The sequence below is a fragment of the Sprattus sprattus genome (genome assembly GCF_963457725.1).
Source record: "Sprattus sprattus genome assembly, chromosome: 11".
NCBI classification, from domain to species: domain Eukaryota; kingdom Metazoa; phylum Chordata; class Actinopteri; order Clupeiformes; family Clupeidae; genus Sprattus; species Sprattus sprattus.
Window position 1 is genome coordinate 28,236,289 of NC_137909.1, and position 2,500 is coordinate 28,238,788.

General features: G+C 40.4%; 1 protein-coding gene across 1 annotated transcript in view; it reads left to right on the forward strand.

Annotated features, from left to right (window-relative positions):
* Positions 1-2,500, forward strand: part of ano2a (anoctamin 2a) — a gene marked incomplete at both ends in the record, with an annotated part of 43,451 nt that overhangs the window by 33,417 nt on the left and 7,534 nt on the right. Inside the window, one exon of the mRNA XM_080847579.1 lies at positions 2,262-2,362. Within this exon, the coding sequence (XP_080703705.1) occupies positions 2,262-2,362 (101 nt within the window). The remainder of the gene's footprint in view (positions 1-2,261; positions 2,363-2,500) is intronic.

Consider the following 2,500-nt stretch of genomic DNA (forward strand, 5'->3'; position numbering starts at 1 on the left):
CCTCACTATGGATACACCATAACTACGGATACACCATGACTACGGATACACCATCACTATGGATACACCATGACTATGGATACACCATAACTATGGATACACCATGACAACATCACTATGGATACACCATGACTATGGCTACACCATGACTACGGATACACCATCACTATGGATACACCATCACTATGGATACACCATGACTACGGATACACCATGACTATGGATACACCATGACTACGGATACACCATGACTACGGATACACCATCACTATGGATACACCATGACTACGGATACATCATCTCTATGGATACACCATGACTACGGATACACCATCACTACGGATACACCATCACTATGATAGACTATGGCTACACCATGACTATGGCTACACCATGACTACGGAAACACCATGAGTATGGATAGACTATGCCATCACTATGGATACACCCTCACTATGGATACACCATCACTATAGACACACCACGACTATGGATAGACTATAACTATGGATACGATACACCATGACTACGGATACACCATCACTATTGATACACCATCACTATGGATACACCATGACTATGGATGCAAATATAGAATTGGGCACAGACATTCTGGGAAACAATCTTTTTGTGGGCATATAGAAATGACATACAAAAATGATAGATCCAGAAACATGGAACAAATACACACAGGTATTTAGAGAATTGATGGATCATCAGTGATTGAACATGTGGACAGCCAATAAGTATAGACTCATACATATAACATATACAGTATATATACTGTATATATAGGGCAATCAATGTAAACTCCGTCTCTGCCTGCTGCCTGTTGTATATCATCTGTGCAGTCATACTTATTATCTGTCTTGTTATATAACACATGACATGATAATAAGTATGACTGCACACATGATACAGTATACAGCATACAGTTTAGGTACTGGTGAGGGCGGGAGCAAGATGGCCGAGCTGGTAGGAGAGTGGGTGTATGTATATATGTGTGTGTGTGTGTGTGTGTGTGTGTGTGTGTGTGTGTGTGTGTGTGTGGGTGTGCAGCAGGCAGAGACTGAGTGTACATTGATTGCCCTATTCAGAAAATCACTCTGATTGGTTTAGACGGGTCAGCTTAGCATCAGTTGATAAGCCAGAGCTGTAGGCTTACCAGTGTGTGTGTGTGTGTGCGCGCGTGTTCTTTGTGTGTGTGTGTGTCTGTCTGCGTGAACGTGAGTGTGTTTATGTGCTCATGCACAGATAAACTAGTATTATATACTATGTATTGTCAACACATTATGCCCCTTCTGTCCGAGTATTTGCTTGTCTGTGTGCATTAGAGGTGGACACAGATGTCATTATCTGTATCTGTATCTGGTCAACCAGTAGAATGATCTGTCTCTGTATACGCACAGAAGACAGGAAGTCAGGGCTGGTTTATATAGAAGTGATGGTAAATAAGCTGGATGGTTTATATAGAAGTGATGGTAAATAAGCCGGATGGTTTATATAGAAGTGATGGTAAATAAGCTGGATGGTTTATATAGAAGTGATGGTAAATAAGCTGGATGGTTTATACAGAAGTTATAGTAAATCAGTGGGATTGTTTATAAAGAAGTTATGGTAAATAAGTCGGATGGTTTATATAGGAGTTATAGTAAATCAGTCGTATGGTTTATATAGTAGTTATGGTAAATAAGCTGGATGGTTTATATAGAAGGTATGGTAAATCAGTTGGATTAACTGAAAAAAGGGTTATATACATTTTATAAATTGAAAGATTCTGTTTTGCATTAAAAACTATTTACAGTAGAAGATATATAGAAAAATATCTTTCAGTTGAAGGGAAATATTCTGATGATGCTGCATTGGAAAGAGAGAAAGCGTACATGTGTGTGTGTGTGTGTGTGTGTGTGTGTGTGTGTGTCTGTTTTGCATGTGTGCATGTATGTGACTTTGTATTAAGTCCTGTTAAGACCTGTTTCCTATTGTATTCAGTATGCTTTCAGTATATTTTTATGTTTGTGTGTGTGTGTGTGTGTGTGTGTGTGTGTGTGTCTATCTGTGTTGTGGGTGTGTGTGTGTGTGTTTGTGTGTGTGTGTGTGTGTATTTATGCTGTTTGTGTGTGTGTGTGTGTGTGTGTGTGTGTGTATTTGTGCTGTTTGTGTGTGTGTGTGTGTGTGTGTATTTGTGCTGTTTGTGTGTGTGTCTATTTGTGCTGTGTGTGTGTGTAAGTGTCTCACACTGCTATTCCTGTGGTGTGTAGTGTGCACCGAGTGGCTGTCTGATTGAGGTCTGCATACAGTTGGGGATCATCATGCTGGGCAAACAGCTCATCCAGAACAACGTGTTTGAAATCGCCATACCGTGAGTCTAACACACACACACACACACACACACACGGTAACCCCTTTAACAGTAGTTTTTAACCGTATTATTTGAGAGCCTCAGAGCTGTTGCTAATTCATATGGCCATGTTCTCCTCTCCTCTCCTCTCATCCCCCT